General features: G+C 57.7%; 1 protein-coding gene across 2 annotated transcripts in view; it reads left to right on the top strand.

The window, feature by feature from the left end:
• Window positions 1-27,331, top strand: part of TSPAN9 (tetraspanin 9) — a 191,992-nt gene that overhangs the window by 107,324 nt on the left and 57,337 nt on the right. Inside the window, exon 3 of one of the 2 annotated variants that reach the window (XM_061418219.1) lies at window positions 8,428-8,507. In XM_061418219.1, the coding sequence (XP_061274203.1) occupies window positions 8,445-8,507 (63 nt within the window). In that variant the 5' untranslated portion in view covers window positions 8,428-8,444. Of the gene's footprint in view, window positions 1-8,033; window positions 8,508-27,331 lie in introns of those variants that run through there. The other variant, XM_061418218.1, reaches the window with a different exon arrangement.

The following is a 27,331-nucleotide window of genomic DNA, read 5'->3' as shown; positions in this document are numbered from 1 at the left end:
CTCTGGTGGGCCCCCAGCCTGCGCCCCCACCCTGTAAGCCTGCTCAGAGAGGAGGCATGGCAGCGCCCCCTACCCACACTAAGGCAGGGCCCATCCTTCTGTCATCTTGCTCCAGGCCCCCAGGAGGCCTGCCCTCTCCCTGCGTGTGTTCAGTGGTGATTTCACAGCTCCTGAGTGCTGGGCCCTGGCTCTGGGGTACAAAGACGATGGACGAGCCTCGCCCTCCAGGGCTCCAGGTCTGGGGCCAGATGGCACTGAGTGGGCAGCTCGGTGGGGGGCTGGGGATGGACCCAGGTGCCTTGGTGCTCTGATCGCGGGCCCCAGCCCGGCTGTGGACGTGGGCAGGTGGGCGGGGGAGGGAGGTGCCAAGACTGGGGGCGGGGAAGACCGGGGAGGTTTGTCCTGGTGGGAATTTAGCTAAGTGGATTCTGGGGATGGAGGGGGAATGGGCAGGGGTGCGGAGCACTGGCATCTGGAGTTGTTTCTGCTCCACCCCCGCTGCTCTTTGTAGTTCACATCCCATGAAGCCTCATTTCTGCTGGGACGTCCTGATGGTCTTCTCTCTCTGGCTTCGCCAGCCTTTGCCCACCAAGATGCTTTTCCTCCTGCCCTGACCTGTCCTGAATGAGAAGCGGGTTGGGTCCCACGTCACTGGGTGGGGAGGTTTCAGGGCTGGCAAGAGCCTTAGAGAAGCAACCAGTGCAGACTTCCTGCCCTGCAGTTGAGGAACCAGAGGTCACGCAGGTAACCGGCGTCCTGAAGCTGTGCTCCTCAGGTGGGGACCCAGGAAGCCCTTCCCGGTGGTACTGTCACCCAGCCCCGCGCAGCCCTGCTTTGAGCACCTCCTTGTTCATCATTGCTCAGTGGTCCCGCTGCTAGTTAGGCATTGTCCTGGATACAGCCCCTGCTGCCCTGGGGCTTCTGGTCAGGTCGGAGACTTGGACAGCAGACTCACCCAAGTAAACATGTGCTTCCAAGCCAACAAAGTGCTGCAAGGGAGGGAAGGGGGGCTCTGAGGATTCAGGCTTTAATTCAGATGGCAGGGGCAGGGAGGAGGCAGAAACCAGGAAGGGACTGTTGTGAAGAACTCACAAGAGCTCAGGGACGAGAAGCAAGGCGTGTCCTCAGGCGGTGGGTTGAGGGAGAGCATTCCAGGCAAAGGGACCGCCAACGCCAAAGTCCCTGAGGAGGGTGGGCTCCGAGGGTTCGCTGGCGGGAGCACAGTGGGCTGGAGCGAGGGGCGGGGCCAGGCTTGCCAGACCTCTGAGGTCGCTTTAGGATTGTGGATTGTGGTAGAAAAGTAGAATAACAAATACATGTGCGCATGTGTGCGCGTGCACATGCACACACACACACACGACCACAATATCAGCAAAACAGAAGGCACTAAAGGGCCATAAGAGGGCAGGGTGAATGAGAAGATGGGGTGACTGTTCCCTGGAGAAAGGGTGGGAAGGAGAATCCTCCGTGAGCTGTGAGGGAGCTGGCCCAGGGCGGTGCCCGTGGAGCCAGTGAGAAGAAGGTGGCTCATCAGATGGACTCGTGTTTGATTGGAGGTGGGGCACCGACAGCGGGGAGTTGGGATGGATCCTGGGCTCCGGCGTGAGCGCTGGGATGTGTGTTTAGGCCGTTTATTGAGAAGTGCTGCCAGGGGCGCCAGGCAGAGGCGAGGTGAGTCCCATGGAGCTTGAGAGATTGGAGTTGCCCTCGTGACAGCCGCTGGGGGATGCCAAGCACAGGGGTTGGGTACGCATGCTCGGGGCTCAGAAGACAGGTGAGGGCCAGGTAAACCCTTAGGAAGACCCACCAGCACCTGCCCTTAGAATCTGAGCCAAAGAACACTTTATATTGATTATGTGTTGTCTTGTATCTTTCTCTGTTCAGTCACCTCTTGATCAACTGGGGACTGGGACCATAGCTACTGTAAGAATTATGGTCGTTGATCCAAATGAGAGTGCCTCATTGACCTTTCATTTGGATCAACGAGCATAATTCTTATAGTAGCTACAGTGCCTCATTGACCTTTGGAGAAGGCAATGGCACCCCACTCCAGTACTCTTGCCTGGAGAATCCCGTGGACGGAGGAGCCTGGTGGGCTGCAGTCCATGGGGTCATGAAGAGTCGGACACGACTGAGCGACTCCCCTTTCACTTTTCACTGTCATGCATTGGAGAAGGAAATGGCAACCCACTTCAGTGTTCTTGCCTGGAGAATCCCAGGGACGGGGGAGCCTGGTGGGCTGCCATCTATGGGGTCACACAGAGTAGGACACGAGTGAAGTGACTTAGCAACAGCAGCAGCATTGACCTTTAGTTCCTTTCTATCCCAACCCTTTACCATCACCATGGTCCTTCGTGAATCCTAGCCAAGTCTGGTGACTCTTGACCCTGGAGCTATTTAATTTCTACAGCAAATAGGAAGCCTCTTCCCCCTCCCTCTCTGCCTCTGCCCCACCCTGGACCCTCCTCACCTCTCCCTACTGGGTGAACCTTCCTGTGAACATCCTGGGATGTGGCCCCTGCTAGGGGCCTCTCCATCCTTCCTTCGACCTCTGTCTTTCTTTTGAACATTCGTGGAGGTAAGGTTGGTTTATGACGTGTAAGTTTCACCTGTACCACATGGTATTTTGACTTCTGTGTGCTCTGTGGCTGCTCGCCACCAAGAGCGTGGTTTCCATGCGTCACCACGCAGCTGACCCCCTCCCACACCCCCATAGCCTTGTTCTGTTCTCTGCGTCTGTGGCTTGTTTTGTTCTGTTTATTTGTTTGATATCCCCCATATGAGTGAGATCACATGGTATTTGTCTTTCTCCCTTTGACTTGTCTCACTTAACCCGTGAGGTCCTTCTGTGTTGTCATTAATGGCAGGGCCTGTTTCATGGCCGAGTTGTGTCCCATTGTATACACATCTTTTTTTTTTTTTTTTTAACCTTTTATTTTAAATTGGGGTATAGCCGATTGACAATGTTGTGACAGTTTCAGGTGAACAGCGAAGGGACTCAGCCATACATATGCATGTATCCGTTCTCCCCCAAACTCCCCTCCCATCCAGGCTGCCACATAGCATTGAACGGAGTTCTCTGTGTTATACAGTAAGTCCTTGTTGGTTATCCATTTTAAATTTAGCCATGTGTACATGTCCACCTCCAATTCCCTAACCATCTCTTCCCCTCATCCTTCGCCCGGCAACCAGAAGTTTGTTCTTCAAGTCTGTGAATCTTTTTCTGTTTTGTAAGTTCATTTGTATCGTGACTTTTTAGATTCTACGTACCCCACATCTTTTTTATCTGTTCATCTATCCATCCTTCTTTCCTTCTGACACCATCTATCCATAAACAATTTGCTTAGCAATATATTGCTGAAGATGATCTCAATTCTGGAGTTTAAAAAATTGAGGTGAGGGGAGTAAGTCCCCCTTCTCCTCTGAGGGCAGCCCCTCTGGATGGCAAGTGCTCCCTGCCTCACCTAAATTCTGGTGTGGCCGCCTTATCTGAGCCTCAGAGGTCCAGAATACCTCATGAGCCACACATTGTCAGATACAGAGACCTCGGTGCAGGCCCAGAGGGAGTCTATGTAGCCCGTCAGCTCTGATGTGTGCAGGTGGGCAAGAGCCCAGAGGCCCGAGAAGTGCAAGGAGAGGCCAAGAACTTGGTGTTCACTCTGAAGCCCTCACCTCCCCAGCTGCTGGGGATTTCATGTAGCAGAGATTTCACGTATTCATGTCTCTTCCTCCCTCTGGGAATTCTGTATCTGCTTCACTTTTTGTCATTGTTGTTTAATAATAAAAGAAAAAAAGGCAGCTCTGCCTTGTTCACATGCTCCGAGATCCTCAAGGGCAGTCTGTACCTTCCGGCTCTCCTGAGCCCGGCAAGTCGATGAGGACCTGGAAGGGGGGATGCTGTCTCCCATCACCTTCTCTCTCCAGTGTTCCCTCTGTGCCTGAAGTCCAAGAAACCGAGTCAGCACAGCACCTGGCCTTGCCTTCCCACTCTGCTGCCAGGCCCGGTTCCTAGGGCCCCGAGTCTGTGCCATGCCCCGCTGCTTGGGAAGCCCCGAGATGAAGCCCAGACTTCCCGTGTGCCGTGTGAGGCCTCACAGGTAGCTCACTGTGATGCACCCCCAGGCTCTGTCTCCTCGCTGCCCCGGAGGGCCCCTAACCATGTCCTCCCTGGTCCCTGCCTCGCCTGTCCCGGCCGGCCCTTCTCCAAACTGTGCCGCGCTCACTCTGCACGCTATGGCTCCTGCACGCTCGGTCACTCTGCTGTGCCTGGGCTTCTCCGGGGATGCTCTGGAGCGGGGTGGAAGGCTGGTCTGTTCACTGCATCTCGAACTCCTTCGGGCCTATGGCCACGTCTCACCTTTGTCTCTCCCAGTGTCCCTGGGCGTCCTGGCCGCGACGAGCTGTTTATTATGGATGCATGGTCTTTTCGTGGTAGATGGAGGACAAAGCCGCTAGCTGAAACTGCCTTTCCGTGGCTCCTCTCCGGCTTTTCCAGAGCTGCTTCCTTTCAGGGACTCGCTTCCTGTCTTGCAGACTGCCTTCTCCCTGCACCCCTTCCTCTTCTAGCCCTCCATAAGATCATGCAGGGCTGATCTAACAGGTTTCTCCAGCTGTATGATCTCTCTTGCATCAAAGAAGTGATGTGGTGAGAAAGAAGTGCAGCTGAGAGCCTTCTGGAGCTGGTCCAGGCTGAAATGGACAAGAGGTGTTAGCCAGTCCAGTCGGGTGGCTGTGGGGTCCATCAGAGTTAACTGGACATCTGCCCCCCACGTGTGCACAGCACCCGCAGGCCCGGTGTGCCCAAGCAGGGGACGGCAGCCAGGGGCTCCCCTTTGCTGACCGTGAGTCCAGCAGCACTGCCCTGACCAGCCCCCTCCCCTTTGCCCCTTACTCAGCTCCTTCTGCTAATGACCTTTCACCAGGCTCCATGTTATGCTTTTATTATTTTTTTAAAATTTATTTGGCTGCACCGGGTCTTAGTTGTGGCATGGAACTCTTATTAATAGTTGCAGCTCTTAGTAATAGTTGGATCTAATTCCCAGACCAAGGATCAAACCTGGGTCCTCTGCATTGGGAACTTGACTCATAGCCACGGGACCACCAGGGAAGTCCCATCCCTGTTATGCTTTTAGGTTCTGTCTGTTAGACTGGCAGATGCCTAAGGGTAGGAGCTGGGTTTAGAGCTCAAGGGAGTAAAAAGCATGGGCTTTGAAAGCATCATTTCCTTAACTGTAAAGTGAGGTGATAACCATCTCGATCCTGCGGGCTTGTCTGAGGATTCCGTGGGTGATTGGGGCTGACGCTTGGTGCCTGGGATATACTGGGGACTTGTATATCGGAGTTGCAGTTATTCTTCTGATCATGACTAAGTTGCATGCCCTCATGGAACCTCACTGAGGCTTTGTGGGTCAGCCGATGACTGGGACTTCAGTGCCCTTTTGACGAGCAAGGCCAGGAGGGAGCAGAGCAGAGCTCTGGTTACACCGGACAGCCCCTCCTCCTCTCCTACCTGCCTGTGGTCCTGCACCCCTGGCCCCCCTGCTCCCCCGCAGGGTGTCATACTGGCAGGAATCCATGTATAATCGGAAATGAGTGTGGAATAGTCCAGGACAGTGTAAGTTGGGGAGAAGAGCAAGTTGAAAGGAAATTAGAAGGCAGAGAGGGCCAGCCTGGGGGCCCTGACTTACTCCAAGTGCCCATCCCAAGACTAGCGATGACAGCCCCTGGACAGCACTCGCGTCGTCAGATGGTTCTCACATTGGCCCACTCCTCTAGGACGTGGGCTCTGCAAACCCCAGTTTAAAGAGGAGGAGATGGCACCTCAGAGAAGTGAACTACCTCACCCTGATCACATACTAAAGTCTCAGCTCAGAGTGAAAAATAGGTTTCTCCAGCTGGTATGATCTCTCCTGCATCAAAGAAGTGATGTGGTGAGAATGAAGTGCAGCTGAGAGCCCTCCGGAGCTAGTCCAGGCTGAAGCGGACAAGAGGCGTTAGCTAGTCCAGTCAGGTGGCTGTGGCATCCATCAGAGTTAACCGGACGTCTGCCCCCAACGTGTGCACAGCACCCATGGGACCGCAGTGCCCAACCGGGGGATGGCAAGTTGCCATGGCTGTGACGCACACTGGGTTCCGTTTCTGCGTTGCCACGTGCGTGGGGAAGGGGCTTGGAAGAGTGGCACTCCTGCTGTTCCCTTTAAAGAAGCTTAGGTGCCCTCAGAATAAGTGGCTGCACCCCGGAATGCTGGCCTGCCTCCAGTCCCGAGATGCAGACTCAGCAGCCTAGGGCCCTGCGGAACATCTGTGATGAGGGTCTGGTCGGAATGAATGTCCCCCTCGGCCACAGCCGCATGGTAGCTCTGTTCCTGCCCGCCGTCTTGGTGATTGAGGTCCTTCTGTCTTCCTGGCTGGATCTTGTGTACCTGAAGGGCAGGAGCCGCACACCTCATGCATTTCCCCCTGGGCGCTCAGCACAGAGCAGGTGTGGAGTAAATGTCTGATGCGATCCGGGGAGGACATGGCACACTCACACCGCAGCCAGCTACCCTACGCAGCGCCTCCCGGCGGCCAGGCGCGGTGTTGGGCGTGGGATACAGGGCTGGGGTGCTCTGGGGCTCTCTCACCCTCTGGCTGGTGGCGAAAAGAGAGATGCCCTCCCCCCCCCACCCCCACCCCGTCTTCTGGTTCTATTTGCCAACTGGGCAGTGCAGACCTCCGCGCGAGCCCGGGGCGCAGCTGGTGTTTCGCGGTAGGATGCAGGGCTCCTGGATGCTCCCAAGTCCTCGGCCAGAGCATTCTTGGTGCTGCGCCTTGGGCATCCGGTAGCCCCCGCGCACCCCGGTGTCACCCTGGGCGAGGAAGGATTCGGAGGGGCAAGGCAGGACCCTACCTGGGCCGTCTACTCTTCTCAGCCGGATGGGGGTCTTGCCCGGAGCGCGGGGCAGGGGAGGGAGGGTGGGTGGGTGCGAGGAGCTTGCGCAGCTGCAGGAGCCTCCGGAGCCGCGGGTGCGCGCGCGCGTGCGCGGAGGGGGGCGGGGCGGGCGGCGCGGGTCGCCGGCGCCTTTTCCACACCTCGCGCCTCCCCTGCGGTCCCCCTCTCCCCGCGCGCCCCAGCCAGACCCACGTGTGCAGACGCGCCAGCCTCTGTGTGTGTGTGCAGCCCGCAGACCGTGTGCCCAGCTCGGAAAGGCCCCGTGGACACAGGGGGCGGCGGACAGCTCGACTGTGGCCGCGCTTCTGTCCCCTCCAGTCCTCCCCAGCACTTTCCTCTGGTTCCCTTGGATCGTGATTCCTCCAGCCGTTGCCCTCCCCTCCCGCTCCCTTTTCTCCCCTGGAAGAGGCCAGCGCCTTGCAATGAAGGTTCTGGTTCACCCCGGCTCCGGAGCCCTTGACATTTAGCTGGGCTCGCGGCGCACTGGTGTAGGCACCCGGCAGAACGCTAATCCCATTAAAGCCGTGGTGTCATCGGGGAGGGGGGCTGCCCCCCTGCAGGCCTGGCGCTCATTGGCCGAATGCAAACCAGGGGGCGGGGCCGAGGGCCGGGGAGGGGGCTCCGGCGATTTCAGAGTCGGGAGTCGGGAGTCGGGCAGGGATTTCACAGGGGGAGCCCAGCGGTGGTTGCAGCTGCGGCGGATCCCTCGTCACTAGCCGCCGCGCGCGCTCCCGGCAGCCCAGGGCCCCGGGGTAGCTCCGCAAAGTCGCTGGGCGAGAGGAGGCGGGCTCTCGCAAAGTGGCCGGGCCGGGCTGAGACTGAGAGAGGTGTGCCCCGGAGCCCGAGCCCGGCGCCCCGGTGCCTCGCGCGGAGCGGCGGTGCAGCGCCTGGGAGGCGAGCTGACGTTTGGGATCGAGAAATACAATCGCAGCCTCTTCAGAGGCGCTAAGTTACGCCGGCCAGCCGGCGCCCAGGGAGCGCGCGTGCAGCCAAGCCGCGCCGCAGAGCCCTCCCGGGCCGGCCGGTGGGGAGCGGGGCCCCGACCCCCCCCCCCCACCCCCAACAACCCCCACCCAGGCCCCAGCGCGGAGTCCGGCCGGCGGCGCTCCCGGGGACTGAGCCGGGGCGTGCGAGGCTCCTCCGACCAGCTCGCAGCCCCGCGCCCTTCTCGGGCGCCCCTTCCGTGCCACTCCGGGAGCGATGCCCCCCGCCCCCCGCGCCCGCCGGGAGCGACGCGAGCATGGAGAAGTCGAGTAGCGAGGATTCTTCGATCCACCGGAGTCCATCTTTGGACAGCAAAGACTCGGACTTTGCCAAGCCGTCCACCTCGGGCCGCCCGTTCGGCCGCGGCTTCACGGCCGGCGCCTTCTACGGCACCGCGGGCTCCCGCGGCCAGAGCCACGCCGAGGCCGGCGTGAAGACCGACAAGTACAATGCGCCCAAAGGCAGCAAGTACGTGGTGTTTTACCTGGACCTGTCCTTTGTTTTCCTCCTAGAATTTAAGAAGTGCAACATGGCCAGGGGCTGCCTGTGCTGCCTCAAGTACATGATGTTCCTCTTCAATTTGATATTCTGGGTAAGTCCTTCCGAGTGTCTCGCCTGCCTTGGCCTCTCCTCTTTGCTTAAGCACATACCCTCTACCCACTCCGAGCAGCATGGCCCTGCTCTCTGCACAGTGGTAAGTGGGTCTTAAAACACAGTTCCCCTCCCTCTCTCATACATCTTTCTCTCTCCTTGGTGGCTGAATGGACACTGCAACTCTTCCAGGAGAGACTTGTTCTACTCCTAGGAGGCTGCTGAAGTTTGCCGCCACCTCCTGCACCCCACCCCCGTCCCCAAGAAACCCGTGCCTCCAACTGGGTCCTGTGCAGAAATAGGTGTGGGGGTCGGAATTTTTAACAGCTGTGACCTTGAGTTGAATTCAGGCAGAAGTGCAGATGGTTTTCCGAGTTTCTTCTTATATTCCTCCTGCATGTCGTAGACCACAGTCTGCAGCATTTTATGGGCATGAGGTCCGCTGGTGGAGGAGGTCATGCCCCTCCCCCCTCCTTCCAGTGAATCCCAGGAAAAGCTGTGGGGCCCCTGTCCCAGGTCAAGGGGGCCTCTGAGTGGCCTGCAGCTCTGCCCAACATGCCCCACCCCCCAGGGAGTTGGGGCTTGCGGGGAGAAGGAGGATGTGGGAGGGGTGCTGCCATCGGGTGGCGGCAGCTGCTTTTGAGGGATTGCAGTGGACTGGGCAGCGAGCGGGCCAAACATGTGCTCTGACCATGCAACCCGGAGACTGGAAGGGACAAAGGGCGTGCCCCATCCTTGGTGAGAGATGATGTTCCAGGGGAGGTGTCAGTGGGTGGGGCGGCTCGGAATTGTTCTCCATCTGCTGTTCTCCTTCCTTCCCTGTGTGCATGAGAAATATCTGTACTAGTTTGGCGAATCTGAAAACTTCTTACATTCATATCTGGTTCTTCCTTCAGCCCAACTTCTGCCTTCGCCTTTTTCCTCCAGAGCCCAGATGTATGTAGTCAGCACAGATGTTTGGCTCTGCCCCAGGGCTGTCCTTCTGCCTCCTGGAGGCTGTCAGCGGCCCAGGGTCCAGGAGGAGTCCCTGGGGCGGGGGGGGGGGGGGGGGGGTGGAGGGAAGGGGAGTCATTCAGTGCAGTGGGCTGGGCGCAGTGTGCTTTGGTGTTCAAGAGTTTGTGGTGTGAACTGACCCACTTGAACTGAAAAACTTTTGTGGGTGTGTTGTGTAGGATTGGGCAGGGTGAGTTTTCTCAGACAGGCCGCACTCAGGCTAGGGCAGGAAGAAGCCTGGCCTCCGGGCTTGGTTCTGCATTAGCTCTTCGTGTGACCTTGGGCAAGTCATTTCATCCCCAAGGACTGGTTTCCTTTGCAGTCCAGTGGGGGTGGGCAGTCATGATGGTCTCCCTCACAGCCTCACCTCCTTAGTTACGGGACGTCCCGCCTGCTTGCCTTCACTCTGGGGAGGGAGCCCCCGTCTCTTCTCAGGAACCTGCTCTGAGACGGTCTGGGTAGGATTTCCCCAGACACCTCCATGGCCTGGGGTCCTCTGGCCACGGCTGTAAGATGTTACCTGCCCCGTGGTGAGGGGAGACTGGGGCAGATCCATGGGAATGTCAGGAATGATTCTGGGGCTGCCTTTGGGCAGCTGCTGCTGGTCCTCTGGCTCATCTGCCAGCATCAGTGTCAGTCAAGCACCCGTGTGTATTTCTCTGGTGCCTGCGGATTTGCATGAATGCGGCCCGTTCACTGTGCAAGGCTTCCCTCTCTGCCCTTGTTCATGGTCTCAACCTCCCTTTCTGCCTTTCTGCCTATGCCCCTCTCTTGCTAGAAAGACCCTCATGGGATGCTCCCTGCCCTGGCCAGTACCTCCCACTCAGCTGTGCTCCTCCCCACCCCCACCCTGCCACCTTCTGGCCAGAGTAGGTATGACTGCTTCTTCATTTCTCCAAGAATTTAGGGACCTTGGCCCTGCATGTAGAAGGCACTATTAATAGTTAGGTGTTTGTGGGTGAATGGACGAAGGATCAGCGCACAAAATTCAAACGTGGGGTAGGGGTTCCCACGTCCCACTTGAGGGGGAGGAGAAGTCAGTTCTCAAACTTGTCAGTGGTGCAGGCTCTCCTAGTTGCTTAGCTGTAGGGTGACAACAGACTTTCAATCCCAAGAACCAGCCGGTCGGCGGAATGGCCTTCCCTTTTGGCTATAGTGAGAAAACTTCTCCTGTTAAGAAAGCACCTCCCACCTGTCTTTTACCAGGCAAGAAGTCACTCTCTCCTAGTCTTTTCTGGCTACTTAGTATTTTCAGATTTCTCAAGACATGCTATGGGCTGGGAAAAATTTGAAGTCTTAGAGACCCAGTTCTTTCATGCTAGTAGCGTATGAGACGATGACATAAGGCCCGGACCTTAGGAGAGATGGAAAATCAGCACAAGAGACAAGAGGCTTGTGTGTGTGTGACCGTTGTGGGCACTGCGTTTCTTGGGAGGGGGAAGAGCAGGTGCGGCCAGGATTTGGGCTGGTGGTCCCTGTGCTCCAGTGCAGCAGGGGCTTCCTGCGGGAGGTGCTTGGGGGTCCGAGATGGGGGGAGCCATGGAGGGAAGAGCCAAATCCGGAGAGAAAGATCCGAGGCGGGTGGGGTTGTTGACGAGGCAGGACCCCTGGAGAGGCCTCCTGGAAAGCACAGCCGGGAGTGAGAGGGTGGGGGCCAGGAGGCCAGCGGTCAGAGCCGAGCCCTCGGGGACCCAGAGAGATTGTCAGAAATTGTGTAGCATCCGCTCTCTAGTCTCCCGGCTCACATCCCCAAAGGAGGCTTTTCTTTCTAAGGAGGCGTTAGAGTTGAACCTGAGGCCTGCAGTCCATATATAGAGATCTTCCCACAGATCCTGAAGCTTACCTGGTCCTTCTCCAGACCTGCCTCTTGTCTCTACACCCCCTGCCTCAGGGGAACCCCCCGGGGAAGAGTCCCACTGCCGGGAGGGGTGCAGCCTTCTTGCACTGCAGCCCCTCTGGCAGGCCTGAGTGGGCTCAGTTCCTGGCCACTGGGTGGAGCTTCTGGGGTGCTGGTATTGGTGAGGGCCGGGGTGACATCACCGGGGGCAGGATGGAGGCGGAGCCCTGGGGCTGGCACCGCCTCCTTCTCTTCCCCAGGAAAGGGCAGGTGCCTTGCGGGCTGCTGGGCGCCTGCCTGGGCGGAGGAGGGGGTGGTGTTCAGGTCTGCCCCTGGCACCGCGGACTAGAGCCAGCTGGTGCTAGCCAGGTTGGCGCCCGGGGCTGCATTTCTGAGGTCCTGATATAGATGTTGGGGTAGAGGTCAGCCTGCCTGAATGAAGCTCATCTCCTCTGGGCCTGCATACACCCTGCCCAGATCCTCGGGGCCAAAGAGAAGGCTGGCTTCAAGGTGGACAGGAAGTGAGCTGGGCAGACGTTTCCCCGACCTGAGGGGCCCTTCCACCAGTCCTCCGGCCACAGCAGTCAGCCCCATCTCACTGGCCTCCTGGACCATCTGGTGGAGTTCTCCAGGCAGAGATCAGGTGTATTTAAGCCCCTCCAGGAGGGCACAAAAGGCTCAGGGTTTTTAACTCTGAGTACAGGGGGAGCTCCGAGTGCTGGGGGCCTCTGTCCCCTTCTTGGGATGGCACGTTGTGACCCCAGCCCAGTTCCCCCCAACCCGTACTGAGTTCCTATCTTGTATGGAAGAGGGGGTGCTGGTGGTAGAGCTGGGGGTGCTATCATAATTGCTTCTCGGGATCATGGTCACTTTTCACGTGGCTGGAAGAGCTGTCCCATCGCTTTAAATCATGCCTGGCAGAGTGGTGACATTCTGGCCCCTTTGGCAAGTCTGTCCCTTGTGGATTGCTTCCTTAATAAAGGCCAATTACCCAAGGGTGCCTGCCGGAGCAGGAGGAAGGCTGGTGCAGGGCTGGGTCGGGTGGGGGTGGTGCCCTGATTAACCTCTCCTATGTGGGGGCAGGGCTCTAGCTTGGCCTCCCCTCAGGCTGTCCACTTGCCCTCTGGGTGCGGGCAGCTTGATCTCAGCTCTCCAGTCACCTTGGGGGCACGTATTTGGTACTGGCTTGGTTGCCAGTGGATGCCGTGGTTGCCCCGTGGTCCATGACGCCCGGGACAAGGTCTGTGCACAGTGCGCGTGGGGTGGCCTGGGTGTCCTGAGTTTGTGGGCTGCCTTCTCTCGGGGAAGGCGGGGGTGGGCTCTGAGGGGTCAGCACAGAATCCAAGCAGGACATACAGGCCAAGCTGGGCAGCAACAGGCATGGAGAGGCTCCCCGCCCCTTACCCTGGGGCTCCCAGCCTGCTCCCCGCAGGGCAGCTCCACGTGGATCCTCGGGGTGGGTTGGGTGGGGGAGGGGGGCAGACGCCCGGAGCCCCGGGCACGTGGCCGCGAGGGGATGCCGGCTGTGTTCGCTTCCTTTCCAAAGCATTAAAAATTAAACTTCCTTGTCTTGATATCTATTTTTAAATCATGTCAGAGCCAGCATTGGTGTCAGTCAAGAGGGGGCGGGGAGGAGGAGGGTGGAGAGAGAGAGAGTCCCGCTGAAACGGGGAAAATGCTGTCGCCGTGGTGGGGAACGGCCCCAGGCCTGTCCCCCACTGTCCTTCGCTGCCCCGAAGGAGCACAGAAAAGGCGCCTCCATAGCCCTCCCCGGGGGACGGGGCCTCGCCCTGCCCTGCCTCCGTGCGCCCGGCTGCCCTTGGCTGAACTTGACGGCGGGCTCACTGGGCTGTGGGGTCTCAATCGAGCCCATGCACTCATGCCACAACTATTTCCTGAATGCCCGCTGCGTGCGCAGGGGCCTCCAGCGCTGGGGACCGGCTGACTGGGCTCATACAGGGCAGATCAGCTTTCCCGGCCAGGAAGTCGCGGCTGGAGAGGTCACCTGGCCTATCCTTTCCCCGAGGCACTTGGACACTGAGCGCCCCTCACCCTCCCTGGCATTCTGGGCTGGGGCAGCGGTGGCCCTGACCCTGCATCCATCCTGGGAGCCTGACTTAACCTGTGTCTCCCTTCTCCCATGTGGGGTGGTGGCTGTCTGACCCCCTCCCCAAAATGTCTGTGTCCATCAGAGATAAAGGCGAGAGAAAAACCTCCTGTTTCTTTTAAAGAGTGCCCAAGTTGAGAAAAAAAGCATTAGTGAATTATGTCTTCTCTGTTTCTTCTGTGGAAAGGGCTGATCGGGTGTTCTGTGGCTAGTGTGCCCTGCGTGCGTTTATTGAGCACCTGCTGTAAGCCTGACAGAAGAGTCAGGCAATTGCAGTTCTGGGCAGTAAGTCTCCATAGCGCTTCTTAAAAAAGAAAAAAGTGAAAGTCGTTCAGTTGTGTCTGACTCTTTGTGACCCCATGGACTGTAGCCTGCCACACTCCCTCTGTCCATGGAATTCTCCAGGCAAGAATACTGGAGTGGGTTGCCATTTCCTTCTCCAGGGGATCTTCCTGACCCATGGATTGAACTGGGGTCTCCTGCACTGTAGGCAGATTCTTTACCATCTGAGCTACAATGACCCAGGAATTAATACTGCTTAATAGCAACAAGATACAGAGAGGACAGTGACAGCTGGGTTTTGAAGGATGAATAGGAGTTTGCTGGATAGATGAGGATGAGGCCAGGGAGAAGGGTGATCCAGACAGTCTCCAGCACATGTGAAATGGGCTTAACACAGGAGACAATGGGTAATAACAGCCTGGACGGGGCCAGGAGAACGTAGCTTCCTGGGCTTGTGAGTGGCTGGGGTTCTTTGGTTTGGCGCCAGGGCTCTGTGGAGAGTGGTGTTTTGCTTTCTGGGCAGTGGCCACCGTGACAGGTCTTGCTGTGCCACTCAGGCTGCAAGCTGTTGCCGTGGGTAATCCAGCTTAGGAGCCGCCTGCCGCTCCCCTCCGGCTGCGATGTGCCTGCTCACTTGGTCCCAGTTAGGAAGCTTTGAGGCGGAGGTAAACCCGTCAGGCAGAGTTAAGTCTTCTGAGCCATTGTCCCTGTTCACATTTGAAAGCTAATCTGCCGGCAGGAGCGGCGGGGGGTTGGGACTGGGACGTTAAAAATGGCACGTGGTGGGGAGGGTGAGGGCTGTCACCCCCAGCTTGTCCTCCTCCAGCCCTGGGACCTCAGGGGACCTGAAATCTCCTTTAACAGCGTCAGTCCATGCTTCCATTCGGGTGGGCTCTGCCGTCTTCTCCTGTGGGTCCTGGCAGGCCTCCTGAGAGCCTGGAGGAGCCCTTGGAAATGGACTGTAGCCCACCAGGCTCCTCTGCCCATGGGATTCTCTAGGCAAGAATACTGGAGTGGGTAGCTATTCCCTTCTCCAGGGAATCTTCCTGACTGAGGGATCAAACCTGACCCAAGGATCAACCCTGGGTCTCCTGCACTGTCAGCAGATTCTTTACCGTCTGAGCCATCAGGGAAGCCCCTGGAAAGGCAGGCTGTGGGGTTCAAATCCTCAGGCAGCTCAGTACCATGTAGGAGGCGTGCTAGGGTGATTGCCTTCAGGGGCTTCCTGTCCACTCCAGGGCTCTTCCCTAGGGTTATGGGTTCAAGTCACCCAGGCAGCTTTGTACAGATACCCTGCCCTTCGACCTGTGACCTACTGACTCAGAGTCCCCAGGAACGAGGCCTGTGTGGCTGGGGTCTCCTGCCCCTCCTGCTGCCTGGGTTTCCCCACATGTGACAGCATCACCTGTCCTGTGGGGCTGTCCCGGGGCCCAGGTGCGGCAGTGTGTGCCTTGTCCAGGTCCGCTTCGTAGAGAGATGCGGGAATGCTGGACTCGGTGACCGGTGGGTGCTGGTGGTGTCACCATCCTCCTGCAGTGAGAGCACGGCCCCCCAGGGAGCCTCCCCACCGTGAGTCAGGTGTGCAGGGCTGGTGTGACAGTGCTGGGCAGGGCTTTGGGGCCTGGACAGAGCCCCAGATGTCTCGTTAGGCTGGGCAGAGTTCTGGATGTCCTCTGCTCTCAGGCATATGGGGTAGAAATGGGAATGGAGGATAGGGTGGAAGGCAGCGGTAGAGGGCAGGGGTGTCAGAGCTCAGGCCTGCGGCTGCCCTGCCTCACTGCACCCTTCCCTCTGACTCCGGTCGGACCATACCTTCCCCTGCCTCCCTTTGTCCCTGGTGCTGTAAATCGGGCCGACTGGGCCAGCAGTCACATAGCGGGGTCTCATGGCCCTCTGCCCTGGGTGCTCCAAGGGCAGGTCATGGCCGCTGGTGCACTCAGGGTTGGGCTGTGCTGGGCAGCTTGGCTGGAACCTGAGCTGACAAGAGACGCCAGGCGTTTGGGCTTCCCCCAGGTCACTTTACTAATCAAAAAAAATGGTCACTTAAAACTTTGAAAATGTGTAATATAGCATATCTAAATTCATATAGTTTGAAAATGTATATGACGAACATGTGCCCACCGTGTAGTTCAGGGATCATCATCTGTGAAGTCTCTGTGGTCCTGTGGACCCGTGAAGTCTCTGTGGTCCTCCCTGGGCCCTAGACCCAGCACCCTCCCTGGAGAGAACCATTCTCCTGACAGTTTGCGTTAAGTGTATGTCTTTATAGTTTGTCTGCATGTATAGGCATCCTTAAACACCGCCGCGTCGTTTGGCTGGCTTGTTTTTAAACTTGTCAGAGATGGAAGCCTTCTGAACTTTGAAGAAGGTCAGCGTTACACTTATCGATCCATCCATGTTGATGTGTGTCATAAGAGCGTCTGTGTTTTCGCTGCTCCGGAGGGTTCTGTTGTGTGAGTGTGCGGCGGTGTGGTCTTCTGGTGGTGACATTGGGTTATTTCCTTCTTTGCAAACACGCTTCTGGGAGCATTCTTAAACAAGCCTCGTGGTGCACATGTGCAGGAGTGTCTCTAGGGCAGCGCTTCCAAAAATATCTCTGAAGGAGCAGCTCTTTTCCTTCCAGCGCTCGGATGGCCGTGTCCTGTGTGACTGGTAGCCAGCTGCAGTCACAGGTGACCCCCTGCATTCCTGAGCTCATTGATTGTGTGCAGGAATGTTCCGGCTATGTCAAATGGCTGTAAAGTTCCTCAGTGTCGAGCAGGTCCAAGGACCCCACTTGGAGAACTGCTTCAGGGAACACAGCAAGGATTGGCATTGCTCAAATTTAGGATACTTGCATCTCCACTGTATCAGAGAATGCCAGATTGTTTTCCAAAGTGGAAGCATTGGTTGACATTTCCCCCAGTGGAGTGGCAATTGTAAATGGAAAATTTGGGGCATTCTCCCATACAGTGGGTATAAAATGCTGTGTTGTGTTTTAAATTTGCATTTCTCTGATTACTAGTGAATCTCTCTTCCTAGGTTTATCAGTCACTCTTCGCTGCGAATGCCTGCTGATGTTTTTGTTCATTTTCCTACTGAATTGTTTGCTACTTCCTACTAATATTCAGGTATTTTTATTTATGTTCTGGGTAATCATCTGTTGCCTTCTAAGTGTAGAACAAACACAATTTACAGCTTATCTTTTCACTTTCTTCACAGGTCTTTTGATAAACAAATTTTTTACATTAATGCAGTCAAACTTTTCAGTCTCTTTTCTTTGTGAGATTGTACGTTTTATGTATTATTTAGGAAATATATAACATCTCGGGGACATCTTTATGTCCCTGGTAATAGGACAGTGCTTGTCACAAGATAATAGGCACTCATAAATTTTTGAATGAATGATCCAAGGCGAGTCCCTGTGTTTATTTCTGAAAGCTTTAGTTTTCATACTTGAATGCTTTGTAGATCTGGAATGTATTTGTGTGTGATGTGAGCAGGGCTCCTATTCCTCACCTCTTGTAACATCAGCTGTCTGAGCGCCCCCCTGCCCACACGCCAGGCCTCCCTTCCCCACCGATGGGTACCGTACAGCTTTCCCTGTGTTACACCGTCTCAATTCCCAACACTTTATGACAAGTCTCCGTAAGTGGTAGGGCAAGTCTGCTCATCTTCTGCTTTTCAAGAATGTTTCTGCTGCTCTTTTTATTTAATATTTATTTTTATTTACTTCTTTGGCTGTGCTGGGTCTTAGTTGCAGCACACGAGATCTTAGATCTACTTTGAGGCATGTGGGATCTTTAAATACGGCATGTGGGATCTAATTCCCTGGCCAGGGATCAAACCTGGGCCCCCTGTGTTGAGAGTACAGAGTCTTAGCTCTGGACCACCTGGGAAGTCCTCAGTGATGAGTTTTTTTCTTTTAACCTTTCTTGGTATGTCTCAGTGACAGTACAGAGAGTACAAGCAGAAGGCGGGGTGAGGGACAGCCAGCGTGAGTCTGTCTTTGTGTAGAGTTGCTGTGATAGCACAGAGGGAGGGACAAATTCCTGAGGGTCTTTATAATTATTTTTGGCCACATGTGGTTCTCCGACCAGGGATCGAACTCATGCCCCCTGCAGTGGAAGCACGGAGTCTTAACCACTGGACCTCCAGGGAAGCCCCCCTGGCTGAGGGTTTTTAAAATATCCTCAGCTTCCACCGGTCTGGTTCTGCACTTGCATCTTCCCTGAGGTACACAAATTGTACATTCTCAGAGCTTCCTCCCCGCTGCACACACAGATGTGTATGTGTATGCGTGTGCACACGTGTATACGACTAATGTTGTATGTATATACACAAATATGTATGCATGTGTGAATAGCTTCCCTGGTGGCTCAGAGGTAAAAAATCTGGTTGCAATGCAGGAGACCTGGGTTCAATCCCTGGGTCAGGAAGATCCCTTGGAGAAGGGAATGGCAACCTACTCCAGTATTCTTGCCTGGAGAATCCTATGGACAGAGGAGCCTGGCGGGCTACAGTCCATGGGGTTGCAAAGAGTTGTAGACGACTGAGTGACTAACACTTTCATGGTGTAAGTGTGTGTGTGTGCATTTATATGTGCGTGTGTGCTAAGTTGCTTCAGTTGTGTCACCACACATAGAGTAGAAGCAGAGGGTGACAGATGACAGCAAGCCTGGCCCCATTGGTTCTCCAGGATGCCACAGCTCCTGCTGTTTGTGACCCTTGGAACTCACTGCTCAGGAGTTGGTGTCCCTGGGAGAGAGAGGCTGGCTGGTCAGCAGCCACCTTGGGCAGGGGTGGGCAGAGGTGTCCTGTCCCTGATTGACAGGACAAGGCCATCTGCACTGGGGAGGAGGAGAATTCCCTGGAGAAAAAACGGGTGCTGACGCCAAAAGAAGGGGAGGGTAGAATGTAGATGAAGTGCTTGCCCCCCTGCCAGCTCCCCAGGGCCGGATGCCGCTCCTGGGGTCTGCTCGTCCACTGCGATGCACCTTCCACACCTCCTGGAGAGAGGGCAGGAGCAGGTGGGGACGTAAGACCCAGGGCCCCGGCCAGCGGCTTTGCTTCTGTTTGCATGGCTGCCCTGACTCCCGCAGGTGAGGAGGGCAGCCTGGGTGCTCCTCTGTGTGCCCAGCATCTGGCTGTGCCATCTGGGTGTGTCTGAGTCTCTCGGGGGTAGGTATTCTGGCTTCCCCAGGGGCAGGACACCCTTTGGGGTGTCCCCCGTGGATCCTAGCCTGTCAGCCTCTTTCCACATGCCTCCCCTGTGACCACGCTGGGCCAGAGCCCAGGCCAGCCAATGCCCTGGGGTGTGGGTGTGGGCATGTTGCTCTTTTCAGCCCTGCCTTGGGGTGTCCTGACCTTCCTCAGTGCTGAGTCCCTTGATTCCCCAAATGTGTCCTCAGTGATGAGCCCTGGTTCACTAATCCCCAGACTGGCCTGGACAAGGGGCAGGCACGTGAGAAGGGGAATCTGAGCCCAGCAGGGTATGAACCTGGGGATGGACCCCGGGAAGGAGGTGAGCTTGGAGAAGAAGAGAGGGGGTGGGGGGCCTGTGGCTGCCCCTCGGGAGTGGAAGGAACGCTGCGCGTGGAGTGGCTGCCGTGTCCGGAGGTGGTGCTGGGGGCTCTCCTGACCCTGGCAGGCGATGTCTGCATCTCTGTGTCCAGTGCCTGCCATCTGACTTCTGAGCAGAGCCGTCTTGATGGAGGAGGCAGGTCTCAGGGAGTATCTGATGGCCAGCAAGGATGGGGCTCCAGAACCTGGAGAATGGGGCTCCAGGGCCCGGAGGGTGGGACATGGACAGCCGGGGAGAAGGCAGGGCAGTGGGATAGTCATGGAAGGTTCTGCGTGAGAGGGGGCAGGGCAGCGTGGAGGACATGGGGGCAGGAAAAATAAGATGATACTGGAAGCCTGGAAAAGGTCTGATGCGTCCAGTGTGGTGGGCAGGGACTTTCTCCCTCACGGTCGGTGGAGCCTGCAGGTGGTGGGTTTGGAGAGCAGGTGAAGGTTGCCTGGCCCGCAAACCCCCACGGCCCTTTGCCATGGGCTCTAAGGAAAGATAGAGGATTAGGTGGTTGGATGGCATCACTGATTCAACGGACACGAGTCTGAGCAAACTCCGGGAGATAGTGAAGGACAGGGAAGCCTGGCGTGCTGCAGTCCATGGGGTCGCAAAGAGTGGGACACGACTGAGACTGAACAACTAGGGAAGGTGCGGCTGCTGGCAGGACCTTCCTGAGCCTTCCATGCTCCTGTGGTGAGCAGCAGCAGCCCTAGGGTTCTCTGTGGCAAGGCGGGGGCGGGGGGTGGTCAGGTGTGTTCCAAGTCACTGTGCCCCCCACCTGCTGAAGGGAGGCCTCCCACCTGCAGGCGAGAAGTCGCTGGACCCAAATCAGAGTGACAGCCTGTCAGGCCGATGAGCCTGGGCCCTGGGCACGAGCCCTGGGATGTCTGAGCCATTTAGGACACGGTCCTGACTGGGCCCTGAGGCCTGCGGGGGAGGGTGCGCTGGGGAGGGGATGGGCACCCTGGTGGAGGTGGGGGAAAGAAAGAAACGTGTATGCAGGCAGAAGGTGCTTGATTCCTTACCATTTATGGCAGCCAAAGCGAGTGATCCCCTCCCGTCTCCCCTCTGCCTGGAGCCCCCTCCGCCTGCCCTGAGCTCCACTGCCTGCCGGGGATGGGGCGCCTGTGTGGGTGTGAGTCAGGAGCGGTGGGGGGAGGAGTGACAGGATTCTCAGCATCGCTGTTTTGTTTCCTCTCCTCCCTCCTGGATGGAGGCGTGGATGGAGGTGCCTCTCGTCTCATCAGGGTGGGGTGGGCGGGGTGGGCTGGGCAGCCCCCCACCCCCCAGCGAGCCCAGCTATGTAGACTGCCTCCCTCCCGGCTTCTAGAAGTGCAGGAGTCCCGCTTTTCACAGGAGATGTGCACCAGTTAACTCTTCAGTCGCTCCTGGGATCCAGGTGGGAGGGTGGGAAAGAGTGGCAGAGGGGCATGCAGCCCCAGGTTCCAGCCCGGCCGTTGCTGGCTGACTGTGTGACCCTGAGCAAGTTACTTCCCCTCTATGGGCAGAAGTTACCACCTCAGCTCAGGGGTGGACTTGGATCAGCTTGTCTCTAAGATCCCTCCGGGGTCTGACATCCTGTGATCTTTTGCATTTCTTATGCTCCCCTTTGTGTTTTCTCAAGAGGCTTTATCTTTCTCTTCCTCTTAGTAGCCTGGGTGGAGTGAGGGACCAGAGAGGGAGCTGGGGACGGGAGGTAGTGCTGGGGACCAGAGAGGGAGCTGGGGACAGGAGGTAGTGCTGGGGACCAGAGAGGGAGCTGGGGACTATGGATGGGGTTATTTACGTCTGGCAAGTGGGGGAACTGAGGCCAGAGCGAGGGTGGAGCCACTGGCCAGGACCTGGTGTGTCCTGCATGTGCTGAAACTCACTCTCCATGCCTCACCAAACTGCCCTGCATTCTGCTTCATCTCGGGGCTCCCGGCTGGGAACCTGCAACTGCTGTGCTGTGGGGCTGGGCCCAGGTGCATGGTCTCTGGGCCCCATGGCCCAACTGAGGCCAGGAGGACAGGGGAATCTGGCCGGGGATCCAGCCGCAGCAGCACCCCCCCCCCCCACTGCCTTCCCTTCCTGGGAGGGCTGTCACCACCGAGCCAAGCGGTAATGAGGGGCGGGCTGCTTCATTAGGCACCCCAGCTACAGAGAGGAGGAGAGGAGAGGAGCACGGTGCTGTGTTTGACACCCAGCGCCTCCCGGCTCCCTTCCTATTGTTAGAAAGAAGCCTTAATTACGATTGTTCCAATTCCACCCTGCAGCACCAGGAAGAGCTTTCTCTTCCTGCTTCCCCAGCCCCTGCTCTTGCCTCCCTCCGCCTCCCACCTCTGTCTCTCCCAGCACCCACTTGCATCCGGGCGCCTCCCCATCCTGCTGTACTGGCAGCCCCTGCCCTTGGAGAAAACAAACGAACACCCCCCCACCTACACCCACCACCACAAACTCACGGCTGCAGGCTGTAATGCTGTCCCACTGTGAATGCAGGACTGTCCCGCCCCCACTGGAAAGGACACACAATTTTTACTTCCTGGCTCTCCACCACCACTGGCTGCATCTCCTCTTCCTCTCGGCCCTCTGTCCTTCCAACTTTGTCTCGAGGGCCGTGGGCACACGTGGAAAGAGCCTCGACAGGTGTGCGGGTTCCCCTTGCCGCCCTGCCTTGGCCTCCCTATGGGGACTTGAGCTTTTCATCTGCAGAATGGGAATAAACCTTAACACTCGGCTGGCCGGCCTGGGAGAATTGTCTGGAGGACACATCGGGGTGTTTGGGGAAGTCCTTGAAACCTGTAGAGGGTGAGGTTGGTGTAAATTACGATGCCTGTCTTGTTCTTTCTGTGACTTCCTATGGTTCTGTGTCCCTGTTTCTGTTTCTGGGTGGCCCCAAAGCTGGCAGTGGTTGTTCCCTGAGGCATTTCTCCTTCCAGGCAGCCTTGTGTGTGGGTCTGGTTCTTGCAGGCTGCCTGCCCAGGTGCCAATGGAGGCTGACACTTCGGCAGAGCCTGCTCAAGACCGCCAGGAAGTGGGGTGTTGAGTAGGGGCCCACCTGAGGCTCTGCGCTGGGTTGGGGGGAAGTGGGCTGGCCTGGGAGCATCTACCCAGGCTGGAGAGAGAGGCTCTGTAGGGCTGGTTCGGGCTTCTGGCTGCTCCAGGGCTCCAGGGTCCTGGGATGACCATGGGATGCCCTGGGTATCTCAGGATCACGCAGCACAGATCCTGTGACCTGGGGCTGACGAGGCGCCCTGCCCTCGCTCCCTGCCTAGGTCTCTGCTGGGGGAGCATGTTCTTCTTGGCTGTAACTGCCCCATGGGGCTGCCCAGATCAGGCGCCCGTCCTCTGCTGGTGCTTCAACCATGGAGGTCGAGGTAGGTTTCTGGGGAAGGATGCTCACCTGCATCACCATGGGCCACTCCTCTCTCCTCTCGAGGAGACCAGGAGGCTCCTTCCTTCCCCAGACACGTGCAGACACTCTTGCTTAGACAGTGCAGCTGAATCTGTGGGCAGGGCCGGGCCCTCCGAGAGCCTTCAGGCAGCTTCTCCAGCCCAGTCCTCCCCATTCTGCACCATCTCTGAGGAGCCCAAAGCACATATTCCCTGGAGAGCGTCAAGACCGTATTTTGCTTTTATGGAGGCTGGGTGGTCGGGGGTCCAGCCACCTGGGGACTAGATCAAGCCCACCTGGCTTCAGTGGAACCACAGGTGCCCAAGTGTGTTAGATGGGGCAGGAGGTGGCCTGGCCTCCAGGCTGGGCGGCTCCCCCAGGGGTCCGCTGCAGCCCCTTGCCTGCTCCCCACTGTTGGCCGGTGTCTCCAGGCAGCCGCGGGCATCCTGGGGAAACGTGGGAATGTGGCCCTCCTTTGCTAAGGCCCTGACCTCCAGCCTTTAGACAAGACAGGGCTGGCCCTTTGCTTCACAGGGCCCTTGTGGAATTCCAGGCCAGGCCACTACCCCAAGGGCCCACTGTCCTGGGGGAGACTAGGCTGCCAGAATGGACCTGTGAACCAGGGTTGGAGGAGGGGCTGGGGAGGAGGGGGTGGGCAGAGTGACCCCCTGCTGCTTAATTTACTAGAGTTATTTTTCTGTTTTGTTTTTTGTTTGTTTTTTTCCTGTTTGATGTTTCCAAACTTCTATTCATGCCTCTCTCCCTCTGGGTTCCCGCCACCTGGCTGTTAGGAGATTTTAGGAGGTATTGGGAGGTGACCCTTGATGCTCCCCTGTGCTGCCCCCTGACCTGGAATTTGGGGGCCCTTGTGGAAGGCATCTCGGGTCCCTTGATGGCGATAGCCCCGTCGAGCTAGAGGCTGACCTAGGTCTTGCGTTCTCGGTGATGCAGGAAGCAGCCCCACCCCTGCCAGCGCCCACTGCTCTGGCGTCTCCCGCATCACGGAGGCAGCAGGCAGAGGGGTGGCCGGCCTTTCGGGGCGCGGGGAGGGGGTTGAGGTGAACGCTGCTCCAGACCTCCTGTGGTGGTGCAAACACGTTTCTCCCCCAGGAAACTGGGGATGGGGAGAAGAAAGCACACGGAGACAGGGATGCTCTGGCCTCACTGTGTCCTGCCCACATCCCTGTGGCCCTCCCCCCTCCCTTCCTCCTCCCCCTCCCCCTTTCCCTCTCCCCCTCCCCAATATTCGCTCATCCTCCTTCCCTCCTTCCAGGCTTCCCCAGCCCTGGTAGGAGGTGAAGGTAATAAGGTAGGAAGGGCACTGGCTTTGGAGACACACAGGCGGGTCTGATTCCTTGCATCACTGCTTCCTGTTTGTACAAACCTGACCTCCTCCTCTGTAGAATGGGACAATTTCTGGCTCAGGGAGTAACTGAAACACTGATGAGGGTTTAGCCCATCGTCCAGCGCACGACGGGCGTGTGGGGCCAGGTGAGGTGTGTATGTGATGCTGGCTGGAGCGGTGTAACTGTGCTCCCCACCCAGGAGCCGTAGGGAGCCTGTGTTCAGAACTAGTCTGGAGGGCCTGGTCTGCATTCTCGGCCGCCCCGCCCAGCCGGCCCTCTAGGCTGTGTGTTGGCTTTTTCTCCAGCTGAAGGAGGCGGGCAGGCGAGTCATTCTCCTCCTCCCGCCCCTCCCCTAGCTCCTTCAGGGCGGGAGGAGGAGGAGGAGGAGGCCAGAAGTGGAGTGAGTCCCGCCACCCAGGGCTTTAAGAGGCTGAGGAAATGGAAGGTGGGGTTCTGTGCTTTTAGGATGCTCTCCAGGGACTCAGTGCTTAAACCGGAGTGAAACCTTCTCTGAGCTCTTGAGAGGAGGGCCTGGAGTTGGCCCCGGGGCCTGCATCAGCCAGGCCAGCGGGACGTGGGTAGGCAAGTGGAGGGGCTGGCATGGGCTTGTGACATGCCCACCTGGCCTTGCTGGCGGGGCTGAGGCCTGTCTGTGGCGGAGACTGTGTGCCCCACCGAGGGTCTCGGCAGAGACCGAGTGAAAGAGGAGAGCAGGGCCTGAGAAGGGAAGAGGAGGAGGAGAGGGAAGAAGGGCAGGAAGGAGTGGGGTGGGGCGGGGTGGGGCAGAGGGGCGCCGAGGTAGCATCGCAGGGATACCTGCTGCCTCTTCCTCTCCGCGGTGATGAACACACGTCTGCAACACCAGCTGCCCGGCCAGTAATAAATGCATCTAGCTGGATCTGGGTCATCAGAAAAATCAACCTGGTGTTTCTCGTCTTCCTTTACCTCGGGCGGCAGTGCCCTGGACTACAGCTGGGACCCTAGGAAGGGCCGGAGGCACCGGGTGCCAGGGTGGACTTGCCAGCTGTCAGGGCCAATCAGCCAGCCAGGCAGTCGCCGTGGTGACTCTTTGCATTGTGTGGCTGTGAAGTGAAGGCCTCAAACCAAGAGGGATATGCTAGAAACGAGGGCTTTCTCTCCCATTGGCGGCTGTGAGCGTGGGCTCAGAGTCAGACTTCATGGTCCAGCGAGGTGGCCCGGCCTCTCCAGGCTGATGTCTTCCTTTGTGGACGATGACAGTGACCACAGCTGACCTGGGTGTTGTTGTGGGCGTCTGCAGGGCGTGTCCCGCTCGCAGGAGGAAGGGACCTGCTGCTTGGTTGTATTAAGTCGCTCAGTCCTGTCTGACTCTTTGCGACCCCATGGACTGTAGCCCGCCAGGCTCCTCTGTCCATGGGATTCTCCAGGCAAGAACACTGGAGTGGGTTGCCATGCCCTCCTCCAGGGGATCTTTCCAACCCAGGGATCGAACCAGCGTCTCTTAAGTCTCCTGCACTGGTAGGTGGGTTCTTTACCACTAGTGCCGCCTGGGAAAGGAGGCAGCCCGTTTACTCAGTCCTGGGGCCAGTGTCAGGCCCTGAGTAGGACTTAGCTTCTGGAGGGGAGACATCCTGACCTCCCTAGCCAGGAGTGAAGGAGCGGCCAGGTTGGCAGTCCTCTTAAACCAAGCCTCCTTTTAAGCCTCTAGAGGCTGGTTTGTACTCCTCACTCTGGGATCGAGGCTGGTTTGTACTCCTTACTCTGAGATCCAGGATTAGAGGGGAGAAGGGAGAAGTCGAGGATGAGTTCAAGGTACCCACAACAGCTGCCCGTTCTGGGAGCTCACACCACCCAGGACCCTGGTCTAAGCACCCACCTGTGTTAATCTCCTCTGGCTGATTCTGGAGCCGTCCCTGCTCCTGACTGCTATGTTCCCTTTGCTCCTGCAGGCCGGTGACGGACCGGGGAACGTGACCTGGTGTGAAGCTCTCAGAGCTGGCCAGGCCCTGGGCCTCATCTCGGATGCCCTCTGGGGGGATCTGGGAGGGCAGGCAGCACCTGGCTGGCAGGTCTTAAGCCCCATGGCCAGTTACCCTCGTGGAGGGAACTCAGGGGCCAGGCCTGGTGGCCCATGCCCAGCACAGAGCGGCTTGGCACGGGTGGGTAGAGCGGGCAGGGTGATGAGGCTGAAGCTGGCTGTTTGCTGGGAGTGGGGAGCATGGGGGGATCTGTGGAGGAGTCTGATACAGGTTTTCACTGGGACTGACATAGCCCTGCCATCCTGGCCCTGGTGGCTGCCTCCCTGTGATGGGAGACCCATGTCCCATCCCCTGGGGACCAGCACTCCAGGCTGCCAGCGGAAGGGCCCAGGTGGGACAGCTTATGTCCTTCAGAGGGCAGGCCCTGCTCACCGTAGATCCTGGATAAGCAGCACGCCAGCCTTGGCCCGTAGCTCCCAACTCTGCAGCCACCCTTCACCCATTGCTCTCTTCCAAAAATGAAGAGAGATAGTTCAAGTCACCTTCTATGGCTCTGGGACAGGAGAGCCCTGGACTGGGCATCGGGCTGACCTTTTGCAGGTTTGCTGGCTCTTGGTGGGAGGAGGGAGGGGAGAGCAGCCAGGGTCATGGGGCTACGTCACCCCAAGCACAGGCGGGGCTTCCCTGGGCTCTCTGGCTGCAGGCCGAGGGGGAGGGGGCAGCCTCTCATCAGGACCACTCGAGGGTCTCTTACCCCATCCATTACTCGCTCCTCCCCTGGTTCATTCATTTGTTCATTCATTGAGGCACTTGCTTCTGCAGGGGTGGGACACAGACTTTGCCTTGTCACAACTGGACTACCTTGACACACGGAGACATTATTTTGTATTAAAAGGAAATAGTAGGGACTTCTTGGTGGTCCAGTGGCTAAGATTGTGCTAAGTCACTTCAGTCGTGTCCGACTCTGTGCGACCCCAGAGACGGCAGCCCACCAGCCTCCCCTGTCCCTGGGATTCTCCAGGCAAGAACACTGGAGTGGGTTTCCATTTCCTTCTCCAATGCAGGAAAGTGAAAAGTGAAAGTGAAGTCGCTCAGTCGTGTCCGACTCTTAGTGACCCCATGGACTGCAGCCTACCAGGCTCTTCCATCCACGGGATTTTCCAGGCAAGAGTACTGGAGTGGGATGCCATTGCCTTCTCCGAGTGGCTAAGATTACATGCTGCTTATGCAGGGTTTCTGGGTTCCATCCCTGGTCAGGGAACTAGATCCCACATGCCGCCCTTGTAAGATCCCACACGCCTAAACAAAGGTTGAAAATCCTGCTTGCCGCAGCTGAGACGTGGTTCTGCCAAATAATAAATAAATACACGTAAAATAG

The sequence above is a fragment of the Bos javanicus genome, chromosome 5, assembly GCF_032452875.1.
Source record: "Bos javanicus breed banteng chromosome 5, ARS-OSU_banteng_1.0, whole genome shotgun sequence".
NCBI classification, from domain to species: domain Eukaryota; kingdom Metazoa; phylum Chordata; class Mammalia; order Artiodactyla; family Bovidae; genus Bos; species Bos javanicus.
Note: the sequence above shows the minus strand (reverse complement) of the source record. Positions and strands in the feature narration are given on the sequence as shown.